The sequence below is a fragment of the Bubalus bubalis genome, chromosome 1, assembly GCF_019923935.1.
Source record: "Bubalus bubalis isolate 160015118507 breed Murrah chromosome 1, NDDB_SH_1, whole genome shotgun sequence".
In the NCBI taxonomy this organism is placed as follows: domain Eukaryota; kingdom Metazoa; phylum Chordata; class Mammalia; order Artiodactyla; family Bovidae; genus Bubalus; species Bubalus bubalis.
In genome coordinates, this window is record NC_059157.1 from 111,116,454 (window position 1) to 111,141,595 (window position 25,142).

The 25,142-nt window shown below is 35.1% G+C and overlaps 1 protein-coding gene across 6 annotated transcripts in view; it reads left to right on the top strand.

Annotated features, from left to right (window-relative positions):
* STXBP5L (syntaxin binding protein 5L) overlaps positions 1 to 25,142 on the top strand; it is a 447,507-nt gene that overhangs the window by 279,939 nt on the left and 142,426 nt on the right. For all 6 annotated transcript variants that reach the window (XM_044942363.2, XM_044942382.2, XM_044942371.2 and 3 more), the window contains exons 10-14: positions 6,342 to 6,420; positions 15,479 to 15,633; positions 20,224 to 20,296; positions 23,663 to 23,810; positions 24,939 to 25,006. In XM_044942363.2, coding sequence (XP_044798298.2) covers positions 6,342 to 6,420; positions 15,479 to 15,633; positions 20,224 to 20,296; positions 23,663 to 23,810; positions 24,939 to 25,006 — 523 coding nt within the window. The remainder of the gene's footprint in view (positions 1 to 6,341; positions 6,421 to 15,478; positions 15,634 to 20,223; positions 20,297 to 23,662; positions 23,811 to 24,938; positions 25,007 to 25,142) is intronic.

Genomic DNA, 25,142 nt, shown 5'->3' on the forward strand with positions numbered 1-25,142 from the left:
TAAAGGGCTGTTTTTTATGTGGGTATCCCTGTGTAGCCTGTGTCTGTGTAATATTTTTGGCGAGAGGGCTGTTTTTAGTATGGATGCCTGCCTCAGCTTTCCTCATTGTGTGCTGCCCATTATCCTCTTGATAATGGGTGAGACTGGTATCGTGGTGATCACAGCCTGCCTTGAATGTTGAATGGGGCCTCCGTTTTGCTGTGTGGTTGTCACAGCCCTGTTGGGGATAGGGTCTGCTCCCAGTTGTTGGAGTAGTAGCTCCTAGATCCATTTCTGAGCTGTGGTGTGAAGTAGGTGAGAGTGAAACACTTCACTGGGGGACGAGGCACTAAGTGTTCCTCCCCAGGAACTGTCTGCTGGGAAGTGTGGTCTCACTCATGAGTATGCTCTTGTTGGCACTGCCCTCGGCCCTTCCTCATCATGAAAGTGCAAGCAATCAGCCCAGATGTTCCTCAGGCACTGTGCTCACCAGTGCACCAGCATAGGTATGCAGGCACAGATCCACTGGTCAGGCACCAGGCACCGCTGTGAGACCTGAGGGGTCAATCCAGACATTCGCCCTGCCTTTGCTTGTTCTGGCAGCTACTAATGCCAGACCCACCCAACCCTGGGACTACCAGTAGTCTGCTTGAATGTCTCACAGGCTCTGAGCTTACAAAGGAGCCTACGGCATAAGTCCTCCAAAGCCGACAGGACACTGCTCAAATTTCAGCCCTGCTTCTAAAGTCATGCGGCTCCAGCTCCTGGGGATCAATGTAGATTTCAGCCTTCCCTCTGTGTGTGGACAGTCCATGGTGCTTGTGCACGCCCAGAGCTCACAGGGGCAGAGCCGTGCCCACTGTGAGCATGTTTTGGTGGGGCCCTGCCCCTCCATTCTTGCGCATTAACAGTGGGGCTTCAGTGGCAGAATCAGGCTCCATCCTGTGTACCCCTAGATACAGCCTAGGGCATACTCTAGCCCTTTCAGACTGCCTCTGCACAGCTAACCTCAGGTCTCTCCCTGGGTCTATCCACTGAAGCCCAAGTTTTAGCACCCAGCCCCCAGTGAGCACCACAGACAACCATCTCCATCTGGAGACTGCAAGTGAGGTAGCCAGGACCATCTGTGCTAATCTCTGTTTGTTCTGCCTTCCACAAGCTGGCTGCTACACTCTCCTCTGAGCCTCTGAAGCTCCCTGTTTTTCACTGTTGATCTCCCAGCCGTTGAAGGGGGTTCCCAGGGTGAAGGAACCTTTCTTCTTTTACAGATCCCTCCCAGGGGTGCAGGTTCTGTCCTGATTGCTTTTTTCCCCCCCCTTTTGTCCTTCCTGCTTACGTGATGATCTTTCCTGCAGTTTTGATCACATGAGCTCTTCCACCAGTATTCAGTAGGAATCTATGAGAATTGTTCCACATGTAGATGTATTTTTTTGTTTTTTAATTTTATTTTTAAACTTTACATAATTGTATTAGTTTTGCCAAATATCAAAATGAATCCGCCATGTAGATGTATTTTTAATGTATCTGTGGGAGGATATGAGCTCCACATGGTTCTATTCCACCATCTTGATCTCTCTTCAGTTGTTTTTGATCATGGAGGGAAAGTTTTTCTTCTTTCACCAGTAAATATGATGGTAAGCTCTGGGTTTCTATTCATAGTCTTTTATCAAGTTGAGGAAATCTTTTTTTTTCCCTTTGTTGAAGCTTTTGTTTAATCAAAAGAGTGTCGGACTTCATCAGATGCCTTTTTAGTCTGTTGAGATAATTGTGTAATTTTTGTTCTTTATTCTATTGATATGGTATATTATAGTAACTGGTTTTTCTGATGGTAACCATATTTCCATTATTTAGAAAAACCTCACTTCTTCATTGTTATATTTCTGTCTTAGCCTCATATCAGGATGTTTGATCTCATACAATGGATGGTACTAATAGTTTTATAGAATTAGTTGGCAAATATTTCCTCTTTTGTTTTTAGGAGAATGGTAGGAGAATTGGTGGCAGAATTTAAGTCTTTTATCTCTGTCTCTGTCTTTTCTGGTCAGTTCAGCTATTTTACTGATCTTTTCAGAGAACCAGATTTCAGTTTATTGATTTTCTATTGATATATATTTTTTCTATTTTATTAATACTTCATTAAAGTGAAGTGAAAGTTACTCAGTCATGTCCGACTCTTTGTGACCCCATGGACTATACAGTCCATGGAATTCTCCAGACCAGAATATTGGAGTGGTTAGCCTTTCCCTTCTCCAGGGGATCCTCCCAACCCAGGGATTGAACCCAGGTCTCCCACATTGCAGGAAGATTCTTTACCAGCAGAGCCACAACGGAAGCCCAATATTTCATTAATTTCTGCTCAAATCTTTATTATTTCCTTCTTTCTGTTTGCTTCAGGTTTATGTTGTTATTTTATTCTGTGACTTAGGTGAATGGTTAGGTTAGTGATTTCATATATTCTTATTTATTTTCAATATTTTTATTTATTTTTAATATAAATTTATTTATTTTAATTGGAGGCTAATTACTTAACAATATTGTATTGGTTTTGCCATACATCAACATGAATCCGCCATGGGTGTCCACGTGTTTCCCATCCATAACCCCCCTCCCACTTCCCTCCTCACATATATTCTTTTTTAATATAGCTGCTCATAGGTATAAATTTCCCTCTCTGCACTGCTTAGGCTTCATCTCAGATGGTTTAGTGTGTTGTAGCATATATTATTCTAAAAATATTTTTTTCTTTGAATATTTAGTCAAGGGTATGTATGTATAGGGGCTTCCCTAGTGGTTCAAATGGTAAAGAATCTGCCTGCAAGGTGGAAGACCCAGGTTCAATTCCTGGGTTGGGAAGATCCCTTGGAGAAGGGAATGGCAACCCACTCTACTATTCTTGCCTGGAGAATTCCATGAACAGGGGAGCCTGGCGAGCTACAGTCCATGGGGTCACAAAGAGTTGGACACGATTGACTGAGCGACTACTACACACACACACACACACACACACACACACGTATGTATAGAAGTTGTTACGTTAGCCTTTTTGCTGCTTATTTGTGGTTCTCTTCCTTTGTTCTTGTGGATTCAAGTTACCATTTGGTGTCCTTTTCTCCCTCCAGTGTAGCCTTGCTCCCATCAACCTTCTCTGTGTTCTTATTTTCAAATAAGTATCCCATATTACAATTATATACATATTAATTTTTACATTGCTTATTAAATCAGTTAAGATTGGAGAGGAAATGTGTAATTATACTGTCTTTTATAATTACGTACATTAATTACTTATAATCTTTCTATATAGGTTCATATTACTCTTTCAGCCTAAAGAACTTCTTTGTATTTTTTGTAAGGGAGCTCTGCTTGCAACACATTCTCTCAGTTTTTGTTATCTGGAAACATCTTTATTTCACCTTCATTTTTGAAAGGTGAAATAATCAAAATTATTTCATTTTGAATATTTCAAATTATTTTGATAATGATTATTGAATTGATTTTGATGAATATAAGATTCTTGGTTAACAGGGTTTCTTTTCCCAGTAAATTAAGTATGTCATTTTGCTGCCTTTTGACTTATTGTTTCTGATAAGAGTCTCAGCTATTAACCTTATTGGGGCTCCCTTATAAACAATGAATCATTTTTCTCTTGCTTATTTCAAGATTCTTTTTTCTTTTAGCATTTTTACCTTGATGTGTCTGGGAGTAGATTGACTTTTTTATCCTACATGGAGTTTTTTTGAGGTTCTTAGATGTATAAATAATGTTTTTCAAATAATTTAGAAAAATTTCAGCCAATATTTTTGTGAATGTTTTCTCCTTTCTCTCCTTCTAATATTCCCATAATGCATATGTTGGTGTGATTAATAGTATCGTCCCTTTCTTTGAGACTTTTTACTTCAGTTTTTTTCCTCCCTGTTTTTCCTGAACATTTGTAATTATCTTCTTGTTTTCCATCATCAGTATCTTACATCCTCAAAATGTCTTTATTAAATAAACCCATATTAATATTTCTGAGCCATTGCTTTGCGCATATTATTTCTCAACTTGGAAGTTTCCAGTGGCTCTCCCTTGTCTACATGGCAAATCTGTCTTATTTGCCACTATATGGCTCTTTTGTTCCTCATCAGCATTCTTTCCTCTCTTCTTCTACATTAATATTTTAATCTGCCCAGTTTGGCTTATGCATTATTCTCTCATCATACTGGGCATATTCCCTCAACATTCTGCCTTCATGTCTTTTCTTATACTCTTCTAGCCAACTTCGGTCTTTTAGTTCTGAGTTTAGTATCTAGGAAGTCTTCTGTAAAATTCTACAAAATCTTCTGTTACAAAAGGAAACCACAATTTTATTCTCCACTCCTAAAGTACTTCATGTCTATCAATCATTTATGGTACCTCATATTTATTTTCATTACTAAACAAAAAAATTTTGAAAATGATAAACTTTAAGCTTCTTGGTAGTTATTTCTCTGTACCCTCCCACTTACTACAATACTGTGAAAATAAGCAATAGCAATAAACACAGTTATTGACAATGTTGTTTTATACAATATGACATTTAAGCATATTTTAGTTACTAACAGGCAATAAGTATAATCAAAGCAGAAAGCTTTCACCTTCAAATAAATCAGAGTTGGAAATTGAAGTAAAACATTAGTTAATTAAACAATGATTCTTTTCTACTAAAATCAGTGCATGGTACTGATGTTTACTGATTGAAAAAGAGTAATTGATGTTTTATATAAATATATATATATATATATATACACACACACACACACACATATGTACATATCTACACACACAATTGCAAAAATGCTGTTTTGGTCAACTAATAGTTTGGCAATGACTAGAGAAGCACTCCAGTACTCTTGCCTGGAAAATCCCATGGACGGAGGAGCCTGGTAGGCTGCAGTCCATGAGGTCGCTAAGAGTCGGACATGACTGAGCGACTTTACTTTGACTTTTTCCTTTCATGCATTGGAGAAGGAAATGGCAACCCACTCCAGTGTTCTTGCCTGGAGAATCCCAGGGACGGGGGAGCCTGGTGGGCTGCCATCTATGGGGTCGCACAGAGTCGGACACGACTGAAGTGACTTAGCAGCAGGAGCAGCAGCAAAGAAGCACTGGGTAGAAAGAAGATCAACTGAGAATAATGGGCTTCTTTGCTAAGTCTGTTACTTCCTTTAATTCTCTAATTCCATTCATTATCAAAACTTAGTAATCCCTGACTAGCTCTAAGACCACTGTACAGAATGAGCCCCTGAGCCAAAGTTGTCCCTTTGTAATGATCTATATTTAGTGTTAACAATTCTTTTTCATATATAATATAGATACTTCTAATTCTTTTTTACAGTATAAATGATATTGGTCAATATTTATTATTGGGTTGCTTCTTCAGTTGACATAAGGTAAAAGAAAAAGAAGGGAATTTCAAAAAACATGCCATGGACCAGATAAGGTATACTGTATGCGGATAGCCATTAAACAAATTGGATAAAACTGTCCTGACTTCCGAGTTGGATTTGTCTTTGCCATTCTGAAACTGTGATGAAATTTTAACTTATATGCTTGTAAACATCTCTCTACATGATAGGTTTCTTTGTCTACAAATGGCTCTGGCAGTGTAAGAATATTTATTAAAATAAAAGGTGTCATCTTAAAAAACAGATTAATAAGTAAAATTATAACTATAAAGATAAAGCTTACTTCTACCTATGACATACTTATTTCCATTTTCAACTCTTCTTGATGTTTTATTCAAACTCTTATGGAATCTGAACATAATCTTTCCCTTATAAGAAACTATTATTTTTGTTTTATGTAAATAGAGTTCATCATTAAAATTTTTAAAAATCTTGAAATATATCACCTGTGTTCATTGTCTAATGGACTTTCCTTTCAATGAATTTGATTAAAATGCAATGATTTTCATAGTGTATCATAAGTTTTAAGTGACAAGTCTTTCTGCATATGAAAGGGTTTTCTTGTTTCATAGGTGAAATTTTTAAAGCCTAGTATGGATTTTCATAATGCATTTCATTATGCAGATAAGTATATATGTGTGTGTCTTCAATTCTGCAGTTGTTTATCATGAAACTTATGTAATTAAAATAACCTTATACTAGATTTATACATGAAGAATGTGAAGCAATGAAAATATGTTTACAAACAACTTGATTATATAACAGTCAATTGTTAGGGCTCAATAAACCATTTATAAATTTAACAAGAATGTTATAATGCATAGAAACATGTCTATCTGATTATGAAAAATACATAATTACTTAAAAAATTCCTTTAAAAAATTCTCATGGATAAGTAGAATTTAATTCATATTTAATAAAATCCTTTTCTTTCTTTAGGAAAAAGTCAAAGAGAAGGAAGAAAACCTGAATCTTGCAAACCAATTCTTAAAGTAGAATACAAGACTTGTAGAAACAGGTATGCATTTTTACTTGGGGGGTTATGGAAAAATATGTAAGAAAGAGCGACAAGAAATACAGATATCCTTTAATGTTTATATATTGTTGAGTTTTACATAATTATATTAACTAACATTAACAGCAATTTTCCTTGATAACATTTATTATTCAGTGGGTATGTATATGATGTCAATATTATTATAAATAGTAACTCTTAATTATTTAAAGATTTATATGAATATTCAGATAAGTATTATATACATTAATTTTAACAATGTAGGGCTTTTGGGCCATGCAGTTGCAAGTAGCAATCATTTAGCATTATTAAACAGCAAAAGCTATTTACCTATTAGTGTTATATATGAATTAAATATATGTCTCAGTACTTTAAGATCAGATCAGATCAGATCAGATCAGTCACTCAGTCGTGTCCGACTCTCTGCGACCCCATGAATCGCAGCACGCCAGGCCTCCCTGTCCATCACCAACTCCCGGAGTTCACTGAGACTCATGTCCATCAAGTCAGTGATGCCATCCAGCCATCTCATCCTCTGTCGTCCCCTTCTCCTCCTGCCCCCAATCCCTCCCAGCATCAGAGTCTTTTCCAATGAGTCAACTCTTCCCATGAGGTGGCCAAAGTACTGGAGTTTCAGCTTTAGCATCATTCCTTCCAAAGAAATCCCAGGGCTGATCTCCTTCAGAATGGACTGGTTGGATCTCCTTGCAGTCCAAGGGATTCTCAAGAGTCTTCTCCAACCCACAGTTCGAAAGCATCAATTCTTCAGTGCTCAGCCTTCTTCACAGTCCAACTCTCACATCCATACATGACCACAGGAAAAACCATAGCCTTGACTAGATGAACCTTTGTTGGCAAAGTAATGTCTCTGCTTTTCAATATGCTATCTAGGTTGGTCATAAGATCTTACATTTTGAATTTGGAAAGATTAAAGTTAGTTGGGAATATAAACATTTATGTATATTGGTATAGTATAAATTTTAAGATACTAAATTTTAAAGTATAGAAAATTAAAAATAATATTTAATTAAATTTATCTTATATCTATAGATCAGATCAGATCAGACACTCAGTCATGTCCGACTCTTTGCAACCCCATGAATCGCAGCATGCCAGGCCTCCCTGTCTATCCAATTGGCAATGTTCTTTATGCTTAAAATAATTATTAATGGCAATATTCCCATCCAGAATTACCATAATTACAAATCTTGTGTAGACCTTAGTTTTAAGTCTAAATTGGATAATTCTACTTTATATTACTTAAATGCTCACACTAGAATATTTTCCTGTCATCACAGGTACATATAATATTTGCTTATAGCAGCTATTCTCAAAGTATGATAGATGGATCAAAACCTCTTTAGCTTAGCCTAATGTTACTAAGCATAACTAGTAAAAATAACCACAGTTTTATTACTATTGTAACTAAACTATTAAAACATTTAAAATTTAATCATTGTGGATGAAAATATTTTGCATATATTCTTTCCTTCTTAAAACAGTGTTTATGACTTTAACTTTGCTTGAGTCTTCAGGCTCAATATTATTTACATCCGTTGTTATACAGTGTTGCCCTTCAAGGGCACTTAACCCTGCCTAAAGGGAGTACGGAGGAGAACAGTGAAGGAAGAAACCCCTGAATTCTTCTTAGGAAAGGCGATGCCTGGGATGGGATTTTAAGGGATGGAGGATAGGATGGTTCCCGATGAAGGGAGAAAAGGATAAACAAAGAAAAGGTAATTCAGAAATCAGGAATTCAAGGCAAGACAGTTTAACATAATGATTACGATCATTGGAGTAAAACAGCTGTGTGACCTTGAAAATTAACTTTTTAAAAATTTAATTTTCTCATCAACAGTACCTATCTCATCATGATGTTTGTAACATCATAAATTTGATGAGAGGCCCACAGTGGATTTCTTAAAAAGCAGTTATCATCATCAAAGCCATGTTTTTTCACACTGTTAATATTTTTCTATGATTCTAAATTGATTTGTTCTAGTTATTGGTAGTTGAAGTTTGTGTAGAAATAATTCAGATTTCTAATGTGAAATAATGATTCGTAATATATAATTACTATCAGGCGACTTACTGTGCACTGTAGAACACTGTTGTTCTACAGTTTGTTGTGATTTACAACTATATTAGAAGCAGTGGATCCACAGCTCAGAACACAAAGAGACTACAAAAACAGGAGCACTGAAGTTGAGTCCACAGCAAAGTGGGCCATAGTCTGCAAGTAGAAATAAATCTATTTCTGCTCCTTCTCGTACATAGCAGATACTTTGTGAAGTAAAGAAAATGGGATGGCTTTAGCAGGAGCAGGAACTTTATATAAGAGCCTTACCTTTGTGTGCAGGGCTTCCCTGGTAGCTCAGATGGTATAGCGTTTGCCTGCAATGTGGGAGATCTGGGTTTGATCCCTGGGTCAGGAATATCCCCTGGAGAAGGAAATGGCAACCCATTCAAGTACTCTTGCCTGGAAAATCCCATGGGTGGAGGAGCCTAGTAGGCTCATGGGGTCACAAAGAATCAGACATGACTGAGTGACTTCACTTTCCTTTACCATGTATGCTACAGCAGCTGGGCCTCTTAAAGGTCTGCACAGATAACAGATGTAAAGCATATGTTTTCTGTTTAATATTATCTTGGACTAGCCATTCACAAACTTGCTTAGGAATCATTAGTCCCTAGTCACAAATTTGCTTGCTACAACTCCAGTCACAATGGCCTCAGGCTTCATAATTTTATCCTTTTAAAAAAAGCAAATAATGATCTCTTTACCTGCTGTCACTAGCATTATCAGGTTCTCTGTCATTAATAAAAATTACTCTCTGCTAGTTTTTTAATCCCTTCCTTTTGTGGCCACCTACAGATAGACTTCATGTGTGGTTAAATTCTCCAAGCTTTAGTATACCCATCTATTAAATGAGGATAATAGTAGTAGTTCTCTAATTGGTATATCTTAAAGATTAAATACAATAATGCATGTGAAGTTCTTCACAAAATACCTGGAACATCATAAATACACAACAGATGTTACACATTTGTTATATTACACAATTTATCATTTAATCCTTTTGCCTTCATTGAGACAAAATCTCAATGCTTTTTATTGTATTATCTATTTTATAAATTATACTCGTGGTGTACAGTTCTGTGGATTTTTTTTAGCAAATGTATCAGTTCAGTCAGTTCAGTCGCTCAGTTGTGTTCGACTCTGCGACCCCTTGAATCGCAGCACACCAGTCCTCCCTGTCCATCACCATCTCCTGGAGTTCACCCAAACTCACCTCCATCAAGTCGGTGATGCCATCCAGCCATCTCATCCTCTGTCGTCCCCTTCTCCTCCTGCCCCCAATCCCTCCCAGCATCAGAGTCTTTTCCAATGAGTCAACTCTTCGCATGAGGTGGCCAAACTACTGGCGTTTCAGCTTTAGCATCATTCCTTCCAAAGAAATCCCAGGGCTGATCTCCTTCAGAATGGACTGGTTGGATCTCCTTGCAGTCCAAGGGACTCTCAAGAGTCTTCTCCAACACCACAGTTCAGCCCTCGGCTTTCTTCACAAATGTATAGATTCTTGAAATTGCCACCACAATAAGAATACAGAAAATTTCCATATGCACCAAATTATCTTTGCAGTCCCTTAACAATTACACCTTTCCCCACTCTTAACCTCTGGAAACCGGTGATCTGTACTTTGTCACTATAGTTTTGCCTTTTTGAGCTGTCATGTAAGTGTAGTTATATACTATATAACTTTTGATCCTAGCTTCTTTTCCTCAACATAATGATACAAAGACTCAAGGAAAGTAAATTAGAGCATTTTCCCATATTTAGTTTACAACTCAATTATTTGTGTGAAAATACTGAAGGCATTTTATATGTAAGTTTTGATGAAACTTTTTCTTTTTTTTTATTTTTTGTTTTTTAACTTTACAATATTGTATTGGTTTTGCCATATATCAAAATGAATCCACCACAGGTATACATGTGTTCCCCATCCTGAACCCTCCTCCCTTCTCCCTCCTCATACCATCCCTCTGGGTCGTCCCAGTGCACCAGCCCCAAGCATCCAGTATCGTGCATCGAACCTGGACTGGCGACTCGTTTCATGTATGATATTATACATGTTTCAATGCCATTCTCCCAAATCATCCCACCCTCTCCCTCTCCCACAGAGTCCAAAAGACTGTTCTATACATCAGTGTCTCTTTTGCTGTCTTGTATACAGGTTTATTGTTACCTAATCTTCCTAAATTCCATATATATGCGTTAGTATACTGTATTGGTGTTTTTCTTTCTGGCTTACTTCACTCTGTATAATAGGCTCCAGTTTCATCCACCTCATTAGAACTGATTCAAATGCATTCTTTTTAATGGCTGAGTAATACTCCACTGTGTATATGTACCACTGCTTTCTTATCCATTCATCTGCTGATGGACATCTAGGTTGCTTCCATGTCCTGGCTATTATGAACAGTGCTGTGATGAACATTGGGGTACACGTATCTCTTTCCCTTCTGGTTTCCTCAGTGTGTATGCCCAGCAGTGGGATTGCTGGATCATAAGGCAGTTCTATTTCCAGTTTTTTAAGGAATCTCCACACTGTTCTCCATAGTGGCTGTACTAGTTTGCATTCCCACCAACAGTGTAAGAGGGTTCCCTTTTCTCCACACCCTCTCCAGCATTTATTGCTTGTAGACTTTTGGATCGCAGCCATTCTGACTGGCGTGAATTGGTACCTCATAGTGGTTTTGATTTGCATTTCTCTGATAATGTGATGTTGAGCATCTTTTCATGTGTTTGTTAGCCATCTGTATGTCTTCTTTGGAGAAATGTCTGTTTAGTTCTTTGGCCCATTTTTTGATTGGGTCATTTATTTTTCTGGAATTGAGCTGTAGGAGTTGCTTGTATATTTTTGAGATTAGTTGTTTGTCAGTTGCTTCATTTGCTATTATTTTCTCTCATTCTGAAGGCTGTCTTTTCACCTTGCTTATAATTTCCTTTGTTGTGCAGAAGCTTTTAAGGTTAATTAGGTCCCATTTGTTTATTTTTGCTTTTATTTCCAATATTCTGGGAGGTGGGTCATAGAGGATCCTGCTGTGATGTATGTCGGAGAGTGTTTTGCCTATGTTCTCCTCTAGGAGTTTTATAGTTTCTGGTCTTACGTTGAGATCTTTAAATCCATTTTGAGTTTATTTTTGTGTATGGTGTTAGAAAGTGTTCTAGTTTCATTCTTTTACAAGTGGTTGACCAGTTTTCCCAGCACCACTTGTTAAAGAGTTTGTCTTTAATCCATTGTATATTCTTGCCTCCTTTGTCAAAGATAAGGTGTCCATATGTGTGTGGATTTATCTCTGGGCTTTCTATTTTGTTCCATTGATCTATATTTCTGTCTTTGTGCCGGTACCATACTGTCTTGATGACTGTGGCTTTGTAGTAGAGCTGAAGTCAGGTAGGTTGATTCCTCCAGTTCCATTCTTCTTTCTCAAGATAGCTTTGGCTATTCGAGGTTTTTTGTATTTCCATACAAATTGTGAGATTATTTGTTCTAGCTCTGTGAAGAATACCGTTGGTAGCTTGATAGGGATTGCATTGAATCTATAAATTGCTTTGGGTAGTATACTCATTTTCACTATATTGATTCTTCCAATCCATGAACATGGTATATTTCTCCATCTATTAGTGTCCTCTTTGATTTCTTTCACCAGTGTTTTATAGTTTTCTATATATAGGTCTTTAGTTTCTTTAGGTAGATATATTCCTAAGTATTATATTCTTTCCGTTGCAATGGTGAATGGAATTGTTTCCTTAATTTCTCTTTCTGTTTTCTCATTATTAGTGTATAGGAATGCAAGGGATTTCTGTGTGTTGATTTTATATCCTGCAACTTTACTATAATCATTGATTAGGTCTAGTAATTTTCTGGTGGAGTCTTTAGGGTTTTCTCTGTAGAGGATCATGGCATCTGCAAACAGTGAGAGCTTTACTTCTTCTTTTCCAATTTGGATTCCTTTTATTTCTTTTTCTGCTCTGATTGCTGTGGCCAAAACTTCCAAAACTATGTTGAATAGTAATGGTGAAAGTGGACACCCTTGTCTTGTTCCTGACGTCAGAGGAAATGCTTTCAATTTTTCACCATTGAGGATAATGTTTGCTGTGGGTTTGTCATATATAGCTTTGATTATGTTGAGGTATGTTCCTTCTATTCCTGCTTTCTGGAGAGTTTTGATCATAAATGGATGTTGAATTTTGTCAAAGGCTTTCTCTGCATCTATTGAGATAATCATACGGTTTTTATTTTTCAATTTGTTAATGTGGTGCATTACATTGATTGATTTGCGGATATTGAAGAATCCTTGCACCCCTGGGATAAAGCCCACTTGGTCATGGTGTATGATCTTTTTAATGTGTTGTTGGATTCTGATTGCTAGAATTTTGTTAAGGATTTTTGCATCTATGTTCATCAGTGATATTGGTCTGTAGTTTTTTTTTTTTTTTTTTTTGTGGCATCTTTGTCAGGTTTTGGTATTAGGGTGATAGTGGCCTCACAGAATGAGTTTGAAAGTTTACCTTCCTCTGCAATTTTCCGGAAGAGTTTGAGTAGGATAGGTGTTATATCCTCTCTAAATTTTTGGTAGAATTCAGCTGTGAAGCCGTCTGGACTTAGGCTTTTGTTTGCTGGAAGATTTCTGATTACAGTTTCAATTTCCGTGCTTGTGATAGGTCTGTTAAGATTTTCTGTTTCTTCCTGGTCCAGTTTTGGAAAGTTGTAATTTTCTAAGAATTTGTCCATTTATTTCTTCCACGTTGTCCTTTTTATTGGCATATAATTGCTGATAGTAGTCTCTTATGATCCTTTGTATTTCTGTGTTATCTCTTGTGATCTCTCCATTTTCATTTGTAATTTTATTGATTTGATTTTCTCCCTTTGTTTCTTGATGAGTCTGGCTAATGGTTTGTCAATTTTATTTATCCTTTTAAAGTACCAGCTTTTGGCTTTGTTGATTTTTGCTATGGTCTCTTTTGTTTCTTTGGCATTTATTTCTGCCCTAATTTTTAAGATTTCTTTCCTTCTACTAACCCTGGGGTTCTTCATTTCTTCCTTTTCTAGTTGCTTTAGGTGTAGAGTTAGGTTATTTATTTGACTTTTTTCTTGTTTCTTGAGGTATGCCTGTATTGCTATGAACTTTCCCCTTAGGACGGCTTTTACAGTGTCCCACAGGTTTTGGGTTGTTGTGGTTTCATTTTCATTCGTTTCTGTGCATATTTTGATTTCTTTTTTGAATTCTTCTGTGATTTGTTGGTTATTCAGCAGTGTGTTGTTCAGCCTCCATATGTTGGAATTTTTAATAGTTTTTCTCCTGTAATTGAGATCTAATCTTACTGCATTGTGGTCAGAAAAGATGCTTGGAATGATCAATTTTTTTGAATTTACCAAGGTTTATGGCCCAGGATGTAATCTATCCTGGAAAAGATTCCGTGCGTGCTTGAGAAAAAGGTGAAATTCATTGTTCTGGGATGAAATGTCCTATAGATATCAATTAGGTCTAACTGGTCTATTGTATTGTTTAAAGTTTGTGTTTCCATGTTAATTTTCTGTTTAGTTGATTTATCCATAGGTGTGAGTGGGGTATTAAAGTCTCCCACTATTATTGTGTTATTGTTAATTTCTCCTTTCATACTTGTTAGCATTTGTCTTACATATTGAGGTGCTCCTGTGTTGGGTGCATATATATTTATAATTGTTGTATCTTCTTCTTGGATTGATCCTTTGATAATTATGTAGTGACCTTCTTTGTCTCTTTTCACAGCCTTTGTTTTAAAGTCTATTTTAGCTGATATGAGTATTGCTACTCCTGCTTTCTTTTGGTCTCTATTTGCATGGAAAATCTTTTTCCAGTCCTTCACTTTCAGTCTGTATGTATCCCCTGTTTTGAGGGGGTCTCTTGTAGACAACATATGCAGGGGTCTTGTTTTTGTGATGAAAACTTTTTAAACCACTTTTTTGTTATTATATAGTCAGCATAAGGTTAGCAAATGTCCCTTTGATAATGTGTGGTACTATATACAATACAATATGGAAAATAACAGGGATTCTTATAGAGTGAGTTCTAGAAACAAGTAGATTCTTCAGTTTAGTAGATGGATAGAAGTGAATTATTTAGTGAAGCATATATTCTCAAGGAATTTGGTACAATAAAAGTGTCTAGTTCCTTTAAAAATTTTTTGGAGAATATTTTCAGTCTGGTCTTATTGAAAAATGCTTCATAGCAACACACATTTTCTTTTATATACATGTGCTGGAGATACAGATATTTAAGAAAAGAAAAATGAAAAGTTATGAAAATATTTAATAACTTTCTGGCAGCTATAATATTATATGATCATCTTAGCTCCCCTCTATTATCTAACCATAACTTGCAGTTAACAGAAATGAAAAAGTTTGTTCCAGGTTAGTTTTACAAGCTAAATAAAATTGGCTTACCCTAAGTAAAAGTGAGACGATCACATTTCTTTCTGGTGAATTGTTTTCCCCTTGCATGTAGTTTTCTCCGTCTTCTTGTTATAACCCTTTTATACAGAAACACCATTAATGTAGACTTTTCATGTTGCCTTCCACTCTTCTGGGCTTGCCACTGTCACATTTCATTTTATATTGAAATTTGCTTCTATTTCTCAGTGATTTGGGACCCCACATGCCTACTGGTTAATATGATAAACTAATACTGTCTAACATTCTAATAGTAGTAATTTAGAGTTCGGGAGCCAACCATAAATGATGCTCTTTTGAGTCGGTGAGCATCTTTCCCCTGACCATCCTCACTGCCTTTTCCCCATCTCACCTCAACATCTTCAGACTGATTCATTCGTAATTTTAACAGTGAGAATGTACATCAAGTAAAAGGGAAATAGAATAGTAAATTTGTTGGGTGAAATATTTGGGGGCAGAAAAGGCTTTTGCTCTGACAGTTATTGTCCATAATCCCTACCAAGTCCAATCCTGTGACATTGTGTCATCCTAAAGAACTCTGTGTCATTTTTTTTCCTTTGTAGTGAACCATTCATAATATTTTCTGGTGGACTGTCCTATGACAAAGCTTGCAGAAGACCAAGTTTAACTATCATGCATGGAAAAGCAATTACAGTGCTTGAAATGGATCATCCTATTGTTGAATTTCTAACTTTATGTGAAACACCCTATCCAAATGGTAAGTAACTAAAATGAAGTGATGTTGAAAATAATTTTTGAAATGATAAGTTCCTAACAAAATTAAGCTTAAATATTTTTAGTTTTGGCAGCTGACATCTCCTGTGATACAACACTGTGAGCCACAGGTGCTGGAGCAGGCTCTGCAACTGTACCTACTTGACAGACTGGAAGTAAGACAAATGTAGTGCAACAGTGCTGGAGTTTCAGGTTCTAATATCAGGTAAGTGCTTTAAACTTTGATAAGGATGGTGGAAGCTGAGCTGGGAGGGTCCGATCGGGGTCCGGGGTGAAATCACTTGGAGAAACTGAGGTCTCCTAATAGCCTCTCCTGGACCAGCTCCACCCATCCCAGTCCTGTGCCAATCAAAGTTAAAGCACTTACCTGATATCAGTGATCTGTAACTCTGGCGGTGCTGCATCTGTTTCACATCTGACTTTGCTTCAGATGCAACTGCAGCACCTGTGATTACTCTGGGATTGCTGATGTGTGGTTAGTGATTTATTCCAATTTTGAGAAAAATTAGAAGAGTCTTTGAGAGGAGAGGTGCTTAGGTATTTTTATCATCCCAAATATAAAGACTTTTTATAAACATAAAATCTAGTCTAAACTTACATGCAAACTGTATAATGGAATCTAATGATGAAAATATATCTTAATGAAATCTAAAAATTGAGATGGATGAAATGCAAAAGGGGAAATATGAGTTTACGATTAAAAAACATGTATATATATACACACACACACATATATATTACTATATTTTCAGGAGGGAAAATATAGATGTAGAGAGAAGAACATTGTACTTGGAGACAGAATATTTGAGTTTATAAATTATCTCTGTCACTTATTAGCCATGTGACCTTGGACAAATCACTTCATATTTATCATTTGTAGAAAAAAATATAATATTGATTCCACATGATTATTAGAAGGCCAGAGGGACTCATCTTGTATAAAGATAAATAGTTTTATTATAAATGTATTAATTTGTTTTAAATTACTGTTTCATGTTTAAAACCTAGAATAAAGTGATATGAAATAAAAACCAATGTAGCACTTTATTCCGAGTTGCCAGTGGCAGACAAATTACCTGTGTTGTTAATTAACCACAAATATTTATTGGATGCTTCCATGGCCTCAGTATAACAAGAACTTGGTGAGGAAATGGATGAAGTATGAAACCGATCTCTGATGTCAAATTGCAGATAATCTGGCCACAAAAGGAAGATAATTATGACTTAAGCTTAAAACATATTACACCTTAACTAAGTGCAGAGTTATGAGTCCGAGTTTAAATAATGTGCTAATTTATAGTTTAGTCAGGTAGTTGATGATTGAAATATTGCATGGAATATTCATGCAAAGCTTATAGAAAATGTAGGATCTAGATAGGGCTTGAAGAATGACTTGGGTCTTGAAAATAATATTGAGTAAAGGTTTTAGAAATTGTGAATTTGCTAGAGTGGGATAAATTTAGAGAAAAGATTGAAAGCCTTTTGTAGATATTTGGAAATAGGAAACTACAGAGGAATTTGGAGGAAATATTAAGTGAAAGAAAGCAATGTTTTAGTGTGTGGGTTTGAAGAGACAGTCTGAAATCTAAAACTTTGGATTCCAACTGGGGAGGCTTTGTGATAGTATGCATTAAAATGATCAAGCTATGACATCTTGGTCTGCTGCTTATAGGAGTGGAAAATGAAAACCCATTGGATTAGGGAGTGATATGAGTCAAAGATAACATTTTAGGAATAGTGGTTTTATAAGCGGTAATAACAGTTCTTGGGAGTAGAGAAAGATAAATTTGAGTCAATACAGTTGTTTAGAGCATAAAAAAGAGAAGGATGAGGTCTTTACTGTTTATTTTTGAATCATCATAGTATAGATGCTCTTTGGAGTTATGAGACTGAATGATAAATGAACAAAGAAAGAGGACCAAAAACTTAGGTTAGGAAAATGCCTTCTTCAAGAAAGAAGGTGTGCATGCCAGCAACAGAAACTGAAAATGTGTGGTTTCAAAGATCAAACACTATATGTATATATACATTTCTGCACATCAGTAGAGATGTTAGGACAATTTCTAGTAATGTTAAACAAATTATAAATGTACTGTAACAAAGTCTAATTACTGCCAAACCATGTATATTACTTTGCTTTTCAGAGAAATGGTAATGAGGATGGAACTTTTTATTTATTAGGAGCTAGGAGAAATTTCACTTGACTTAGTAAAATAATAAGTGTATTTTATGTGTTTCTGATTAAAGCAATAGTACATGAAAATGCCAGAAAAGAACCCTACAGTATGCCACAGTATATAATGGAAACTTTCTCATTGCTCTTTCAGAGGCAACCACTATTACTAAGTTTCATATGTGTTCTCCCACAAATAATGTATGCATATGTATGCTTATTTATGTATATATATATTATCTCTTTTGTAAGTTGACAGCATACTCTGTTCTCACACTCTTTTCACTTAACAGTATATAGTATTTTAATTATGATTCCATATTAACAAATATGGAACTATAATCTTCTGTATAGCCACATAGTGATAAATGTTAAGGATATATTAAACAAGATATATTTATTAACAGTTTTTAATATTGCTGAATCATTTGTGACATCTGACAGTTCAACCTATTTCTCAAAGTACAGAAATGCCTAATCCTCTTACCTCACAGGGCTTTGCCCAGAGTAATTAACCAGTAATACTCAGAAGTTGTCAGTTTCACATCTATATTTAATTGTATCTGGTCTTCTGCAAGTGTCATAAATAATGCATTTCTCTTCAGAGAAGTAGTAATTATGATAAAACTTTTCAACTTTCTTGTTGGGAGCTAGGGTTAAAAGGCTGAGCCTGTTCAAAAGCAACCAATCTAATGAAGAAAGTAATACAGTTGGCATCTAGTGAGTACCTACTATAAGCCAGGCTTTGCATTAAACATCTTTGAAAGTGAAAGTGTTAGTCTCAGTTGTGTCTGACTCTCTGCAACCCCATGGCTGTAGCCCATTATTCTCCTCTGTCTGTGGGATTCTCCAGGCACGAATACTAGAGTCGGTTGCCATTTCCTTCTCCAGGGGATCTTCCTGACCCAGGAATCGAACCTGGTCTCCCACATTGCAGGCAGATTCTTTACCATCTGAGCCACTACAGAAGCTCATTAAATATATAAAGATGTATATTAAATATCTTTATATACATCTAATCTTCATAAGTCTAAGGTAGTTATTATTTTGCCATTTCAATGTATAAAGAAATTGAAAATCAAAAAAGTTGACTAATTTGTCTCTGGTCAAACTGTTAATAAATAGACACAAATTGAAGCTAACACTGACTCAAAGGAAATCTTTTTATTCAGTGGTTACCACACATAGTACACCAAGTACTTCTACGAAGGTGAAATTTTTGCTACCAGTTTTTATTATTTGAAAATAAACCATAATCTACAACAGATGTACTACTATAAAAATAATAATTTATTTATGACTTTTACTCATTCATATCAGTGTCTCACCTATTTTATTTTTGTAGCCATTGCTTCCCAACCAGTGAATTTCCTAGAGAGGGTTGAGAAGACAAAGAGGAAACTAGTAGTATTCTTTAAGCTGATAAACAAAACCCCAAGCCCCAAAAGTATTGAAATAATGTTGCAAACTTAAAAAAACTCTAAAGGTAAAGGGGGAAATGTCTCAGTTTGAAAAAAGTTTGAGTAGTAAATAATATAAGAACTGTATACTGTTGTATAAATTTTCACCCAAACAAAGGCAGACTCCTCAGTTTTTGTTTTTTTGTGATTTTTTTTTTTCTAGTTTTTCTCTCATAGCCTGTGGCTTAAAAAATAAATACAAACAGGTTCTATAGCTTCTCAGGACTGGAAGGGCTATGAAGATCATATATTTTACTTCACTATTCAAGACTTGAGTACTCTTGAATCCAGAATTCCTGCCAAGTGCTTGTTGAGTTTAGGAATAACTCTTAAACTAGCCAAAGGGAGAAAGGGAGGGTTGAATTTTAAGAACTTGAAAATCCTAGGCTATCCTCAGATTCTGTTTTTTTGAAATATACTTGGGCACATAGTATGTGGTCTTTAAGCACTGTTAAATCACATTGAATTGAAAGTAATCTTTTTAGTATAAGGAGTGTTGCTCTCATAGGGAGGTGAATATGTATCATATGTTAGAGAAGCAGAACTATTTCTTTAGCATATCTCTCTGTAGGCATGAAATCAGATCTGGAATGGAAGGTTGTGGAAGGCTAAGATAAATGTGAAATGGAGGTGACAGACTCACTCTCTTCAAATAATCTACTACTGTCATGATTATTGAGATATATTTAACTTTATGCTCTGCAGCTTCTCATTTTTTCCTTGCTCTCTATAATGGTCTTAAATATTGTTTGAGAAACACAATATATATATATTTTTAATATGCTCTTTATTACTTCTTACTTTGGCTTATATTTTGGTCTTCTCAAATCATTTAAAATAACATTTGTACAGGAGATAAAGGAAATACAAGTGTGGTGATTTTATAAACATTTTATAAAATGTTAAACATGAAAACTTTTCCATTTTTTTCTACTTGTAGAATTTCAAGAACCTTATGCAGTTGCAGTACTCCTGGAGAAAGATCTCATTGTAGTTGATCTGACACAAAGCAAGTAAGTTGTCCGTAGACAGATTAACACTAACTAAACTCTATTTATTGCAATTGAAATATAGGAGGACATTATAGGTAATTTGGCTTTAGAATTCTTTAGGTGGTAAATATTCTTTATGTGGAATATTGTTTTCTTAGAATTACATAAATATAATTTGGTTCAGTAATGAAAACTAAACCAGGAGAGTTTAGGGGACACTGAAAATTTTGCAAGATATTTTAAAGGCAGCCTCTAATGTTTAGAAACAGGCGTTTGGAGACTCAGGACACATAAAATGGATCTCATTTCTGTCATTTCCCTAAGCAACAACAATTGTTATAAAATCTTGCAGGAAGTACTGTTTGGCCATCTGCTGACCCTTTCAAAGGAAAATTCATGTGATAAAAGTATTATTGGGCTACTGTGGCAGACAATATAGATGATCAGGATCTGGAAGGAAGAGAAGACAGATGATACCTTCTTATACTTTCTTTTTGTCATTATGTTGGGGGCAATGGAAACAAATATAAAATATCGCAGTTAGAGTGCACTTCCCACTACTTTACATGGACAGTAAAAGTAGACCTGACTTTGATAAACCCTGTCTTCCTGGTACATATTGTCGTTATCAATGATGATAGGCATGAAGCTCATTTTATCTCATCCTATGTTCTAGATACTCTGATCATTTTTTAGTTCCTTATATTTACAGAGCTTTTGTACATTCTCCCTCTTCTGCATGGAATAATTTTCTATTCCTTTTTCTCCTTATTAACATCTGTAAGACTCTCAACTCAGATATCATTTCCTCATTTAAAGAAAATCTTTCATTATCTATATAATTTGGTCAAATATCCTATTAAAGGGCTGTCTTAGACCCATGTTCCTGTCCTTCATAGCTTTGACACAATGTAATTTTTCACTTGTTATTATTTTAAAGATTGTCTCCCTACTAGACTATAGGCCTCATGAAGAACAAGCTTTGTCTCCACATGAAGTAGGTTCTTAATAAATTGTTGTTGAATGAAGTACAATCTGAATTTTACTTTCAATGTAGTTTGTAAGTGTAAGAGCCAAAGTTCTTTTTTGTGATCATTTGCATCATATAATATTTCAATATTTTGAAAGGGAATAGAATTGGTCCATAGTATCACCATAATTGAATTCTGCCTAGCTACTTTATTTGTCAACATAAAACTGAGTAGATTTTGTGTTCAAGTGTGGATTTATGCCTCTTTCTCTTAAGTTCTAATATAGGTTTTATTAAAATACACTTTTCTAACCTCACTTGTAGCCAACTCTTCCTTCTGTGCCATATTTATTGGTTCCTCATACCTTGTCTAATTATCTAACATCCTCCAAGGTCCACTATCAGATCAGATCAGTCGCTCAGTCGTGTCCGACTCTTTGCGACCCCATGAATCACAGCATGCCAGGCCTCCCTGTCCATCACTTTCCTTTTAATACTCACATTCTTTAGTATATATTTACTCTTTTTAAGACTTTTTATTGTGGTAAAATATAACATAAAATTACTATTTTTATACATTGATTCTTATGCTTTCAGCATACTTACCTTATGTAAGTATGTGAACTGACATTTTGTTTGCATGTTTTTATCTAATATTTTGCCTTCTTCAGCACTTGGTTTTGTTTTAAAATCTATGCGACTTTCCCATTTTGTTGTCTAATACAAGAAGTTTAATGTGTCAAAAACTGAACATGTTCTCTTTCCCTCCAAATAGTTATCCTTTAGCCATGTTTAATGTTAAGTTGTAGCTTTGTCCTCCTTTCCAAATAAATTTATTCCTTCCTTCTTTTCCATTTAATCCTCTACATGAAAGCAAGCATTAGAACTTATATTTTTTTCCTCTTCTTGGTTTCTTGGATTTACATTTCTACAACAATTTACACTTCATATGTAAATTTTATCACATATTTCAGCTATTCTTTCTTAAATAGCTAAAGAAAGCTATGCCCATATGATAAAGTTATTTTCCCCAAGCATTTTCATGATATTGTTCACTTTCTCAGGAGTCTGTCATTGTAACCTCTTGCTATTATCAAATCCCAGGTTGTAGATCTGATCTTTAAGATGATCTACTTATTTTACTTCTAATTCTTCAACATCAAAAATATTGATAATTTCTACTCTGAAACAGGGAATCTCAGATCAGTTTAACCTACTTTCCATTTATTAAACTTAACCTTCTCTTTTGTACTTAATTTTCCATATACTACTACTATTAACTGGGAAACCATTAAAATTGAGGGGAAGAGAGAACCCCTATCAACATACACATAGACACACATACCATACTCTTCTGAAGTTTGAACCAAGTTTCTGATTAAGTTTCTTTAATATAGGGAAAATTGTTTAATAGTCCTCCCCCCCATCCCAAAGCACATTGTATCAGAAGTAACAGTCACACAGGCTGAGAACAGATGCAGCATATATAATACTCAATTCCATCTACCACAGTGCCTGGTATATTCAGTACAAAAGAAGTACACAATATATTGTGGCTCTAAGAGTTCTTAATTTGGTTCCATACTTATATCCCTTTTTAAAATGATAATTGGCTTGAGGATATAAAATTTACTACACCCATATGTCTGCATGCCCACTTTGCTTTCTGATTTACATAGGAAATGATCTTAAACATGTATAATCACACATGTACCTACATAGTACACACATCTTTCAGTTACTCCCTATAAAAGTACAAAATGAAAATACCTACCTATGTATTATGTGCTTTGGAAAGCGTGTAAAATTTATTGATATTTTAATACTTTTATAAACATATAGATAAAACTATACATAAATAAAGTACCTAGTTGATACATTTTAATAAACTGACTAAGTCAACTTTCTGCATCTTTTCAATTTAATATAATTTAGTCTATATATATTAGAAAGTAATATTGCTGTGGAATTTTGGAATTACAAGAAAGAAGATGAGTTTATTCAAGTAAAATTCTACCAGTATTAATAGTACATTTTTTTAAATTTTATTTTTAAATTTTACATAATTGTATTAGTTTTGCCAAATACCAAAATGAATCCGCCACAGGTATACATGTGTTCCCCATCCTGAACCCTCCTCCCTCCTCCCTCCCCATACCATCCCTCGGGGTCGTCCCAGTGCACCAGCCCCAACCATCCAGTATCGTGCATCGAACCTAGTACATTTTATAGATATATTTTTTTAAAGAGAATTCTTGTTCAGGTGATAATTGTTTATGATGCTTAAAAAACAATTATGTGAAATGTATAATCAATATTTAGAAGGTTTTAGGATTTGTTTATAAAAGTTATTTCATTTTTATATCAAATTTTATATTACAAAATGATACTAATATATTATCTTTGTCTATTTTTAGCTTTCCAATCTTTGAAAATCCATATCCCATGGACATTCATGAATCACCAGTTACGTGCACAGCATACTTTGCTGACTGCCCACCAGATTTGATTCTAGTGCTCTACTCTATAGGAGTCAAGCATAAAAAACAAGGATACAGTAATAAGGTAAAAGCAACAATTAGAAAAATATTTTCCTGTATTCATATCCGTATCATATGATCATACTTTTTGTTTTTTTTCCTATGGAAAGTCAGAAAATGACTTGAACTAAATTATTTTCAAGTCATAAGCTTGTACACTAAAAAAGACAATTTCTGAAAGCCAAATTATCTAAATGCTACATGGCTTTAAGTCTACAATAATATAAATTTCTTATATATTAAGTATGCAATTATATACTAAGATACAATTTCTATCATGTATATTTAGTATGTGTGTACTGAGTCACTTCAGTCTTGTCCAACTCTTTGTAACCCTATGGACTGTAGACGGCCAGGCTCCTCTGCTATTGGGATTCTCCAGTAAAGAATACTGGAGTGAGCTGCCATTCCCTTCTCCAGGGGATCTTCTTGACACAGGGATAGAACCCATGTCTCATGCAGCTCCTGCCTTGCAGGCGAATTCTTTACCACTGAGCTACCAGGGAAGTCTATACTAAGTATGTGTTAAAACTAACATATGTTTGAGTAATAGGATGTTACTTTAGATTATTTTAGGTGAAAGACTATAGTTTTAAGAAATTCAAGTCAAAACTCTCTAGTTATTTCTTATCAATCAGTGGTTAATAAGACATAATTATCCAAAGTCATTTGTTAAATATAACAAAATGAAATTCTAGGAAGTTATTTAACTACATGATTGAAATGCCTACAATTTTAATAGACCCCCCCCCATTATAATTTGTTATTTGCACAGGACTGTTCAGATGGACAACTCCAGGGGACACAGTTTACATAGTGCTTTGTATTAAACAGCACCACAACAGTTCTGGAGTACATAGACTATGTGGAAAATGTAGCAACACTGTACTTGTATGGTTAAAAATGCTTCTTGGCATTTTTAGATGAATGGTAATATTTATTAAAATCTATGTTTTTAAAGGATATTAAGTTATGCACTTGGAATTGTTCAGTGAAAGAATTAAAAGATAGCTACAAATTTCAATCTTCTTTACTTAACAGCTATTTTAAGTGAAACTTTTACTCTTATTTTAAAATATTTTTATTTTAAATTTCTAAGTCATTTAAATTAAAAAAATTAAAGCTATGATTTCTTCCTGTGTAATCTATTTAGGAGTGGCCCATCAGTGGAGGAGCTTGGAACCTTGGCACACAAACATATCCAGAAATCATTATTACTGGGTAAGTGGTTGTGATTTATGAGTTTATCAATTTATCATCAAAAATATTTCATTGAATATCCACACTTTTCCATAATTGTGCTCTAGTAATGCTGACAGTTTAAATAAAAATATAAGACACAGCTTCTGTCCAAAGA